The sequence below is a fragment of the Phalaenopsis equestris genome, unplaced genomic scaffold (genome assembly GCF_001263595.1).
Source record: "Phalaenopsis equestris unplaced genomic scaffold, ASM126359v1 Scaffold199933, whole genome shotgun sequence".
Lineage (NCBI taxonomy): Eukaryota > Viridiplantae > Streptophyta > Magnoliopsida > Asparagales > Orchidaceae > Phalaenopsis > Phalaenopsis equestris.
Window position 1 is genome coordinate 38,817 of NW_018219781.1, and position 2,552 is coordinate 41,368.

General features: G+C 34.7%; 1 protein-coding gene across 1 annotated transcript; it reads left to right on the forward strand.

The window, feature by feature from the left end:
* Window positions 1-628: 628 nt before the first annotated feature.
* Window positions 629-1,115, forward strand: LOC110035792 (alpha-ketoglutarate-dependent dioxygenase alkB-like; the record flags this gene model as incomplete). Its single annotated transcript, XM_020740082.1, has 2 exons — window positions 629-860; window positions 958-1,115. Coding segments are annotated over exons 1-2 (280 nt in total), but the record flags the coding sequence as incomplete, so codon positions are not given.
* Between the last annotated feature and the right edge of the window lie 1,437 nt (window positions 1,116-2,552).

A 2,552-nucleotide genomic window follows, 5' to 3' on the forward strand; every position in this document is an offset into this window, starting at 1 on the left:
TTTTTTCATATTTATAACCAACTCTGAAACTTTTTTAGATTCATAACTGACATTGACAGTGTTTCAAATCCATAACAACTTGAAGAGAGACATTTAATGACCGGTTACTTTTCAATGGAATCTAGAGTAGTCACCCTCATGTTGTTAAGGTGAACTTAGGCCATCAAACTGATGGTTTATCACGATAATCTGATGGGTAGCTCTTCTTTGACAAGTAGTCTTTTCAGAGAATCGAAAAAGGTATTCTGTAAGGTACACTTTTGTCATCTTTGTGAGAAATTCCAAAATTAGTTGAGGTAACTGGTCATGAACGACTGTGTCTCTGATAGTGTTTTTTTCTTATTCATTCGCCTGTACTTCCGTTCGATCGACTCATAATTCCAATCGAAGGAAACTACGATTGCAATTTTCATCTTTTGATTATCCCGATAGACTGTCATTTGATATTTAAGTGAGACATATTAGATTTTCTTGAGATTCATGTGATTATAATTTTGTTGTAAAATTTTATTTATATTTTTATTAGTATAAAAATTTGTGCCTCCCCCTCTAAAAATTTTTAATCCCTCAAGAATTTTAACTTCTTACTAAGCAATAAACATTAAAATTTAGGTCTTGATCTCTTGGATTCGTAAGACATACGAACTGAGTGGTATGTGTGTTAATCTTACTATTAATAAATAATAAAATTTGAGGACATCGAGTCTTGGAGATGAGGAACGCCGCAGGCCGCTAGCTATGTACGGAATGTCGGAGACCGTCGACGCCACCGCTCCCGTCGAGGTCGACGCTGAGAGGACCGCTTTTCGAAGGACTGAGAAGTTATACAAGCTTTACAAAACTGAAGCTCCCAAACGTCGGTTTGTCTCCATTTTAAATCCCTGACTCTTTTGTATTCCCCATCGTTTTGCAAGCTCCGGTGGATTTTTATGTTAACTGCTATTCTTCCCCAATCAGAAAAAACCTGGCACATAGGAAGACGGATCTCTCTGGTGTTGTTGATTTCCATTCCGTTCTCAAATCATTCAGACAAGATGGCGCAACTCCTGCTGGGATCTTCAAGTACGAGTGCAAGGGTTTCAGACTACCAGTTTTCTGTTTCGAAAAACGCCCAGGTATGAATTAAGTTTTCGTCTCTTATTAGAGCGATATATTTCTTTTTTATCATTCACATATTATTTTGGGCCTGTTAGATCTGTATTTGATAAATGCCATTTAAATAGATTTATATTCTGATGCAGAACTGTTTGAATGCCCAATTTTTATATCCAAACAAATCTAAACTGTCTGGTTTTAATTTGGTAGATTTGTCGGATTAAAAAAGATTTAGTAAATCCCATTGAATAAATTTTTTTAAATCCCAGTTTTACCAGTATTTGAATTAAAATTTATATCCTGCAGGATTTTAGATCTAATTTAGTGGTTGTTTGGTGACAAGTAGTATTTATTGCGATTTTAGATTCTGACAATTGTCTCACATTATAGATGTTAAATACGGTTAAGTGCTAGTAAATTATTCGATATATATTTTCCGAATTTAAGATTTAAAGGAAGAAGAAGAAGAAGATACACAATGAGGATAATAGTAAATCTATTTGATCTTCTCTAGGATTTACTAAGGGTTTGTTTGGCGCAGCTGCAACTTCTCAACTTTTCAACTGCAGCTGCACTGCCCCAAAAAGCTGCTGCGGGGAAGCTACTGCCTGTTGTTGCAGTGTGTAAAAATAGCTGTGAGACATCTGTTTCTGGAAAAATGATCAGTTTGTTCCTGTTTAGTAATTTTTTTTTGTAACAGAAATGTGACACCAATATATTTGATATTTCACAAGCAAAAATTCATTTCAAAACACAACAAAAGTTTTGATATACTACTCACTTAACAGTGAGTATCAAAAATGCTAGGAAAAAGAAACATAAAAAAAACTCCCATGTGATTTTCGGTTTTATGAAGTAATGCTAACAAAATTTTGACAAGATTTGGGGAAAGTAAAATTGGACTAGAGGAAACCTAATCACCTGCGGGAATCAAATAAACATCCTATGGCAAATTTCACAAACCATAAGTTGACCATAAGTTGGAATCAAATTCAAATTATTTTTTCTGAACATAAACATCACCCTAAACACTTAACCTAAAGCTTCATACTCTGGATGATTTAAAACATAAATCCAAAGTAACCACACATGATTCAAGGAGGAGATGAAGGTTTAGGTTTACTCGATGGAGGCCCTCTTACAAGCTGTGATCCTGTCATTACCTACTAGTAAAGCTTCGTTCTGCTAATTGAATCGTTGAACAACAAGAATTCACTGAAACCTACCTCACAAATCCCTTAATTCAATAAAATCCATTGAACTCACGCGGTCATTACCAATGCATACATGAAAAACACAGAAAACTCATTTGCACCTACTAACCACATCTACAACTCAACCATTAACTTCTATTAGCACCCACACTGCAAATATAAAAATCAAGAAAACGCATTTGCATTTTTTAGTTTAAAGCAATCAACGTAGCCCTTAAATGCAATATATACCAATTCCAACCA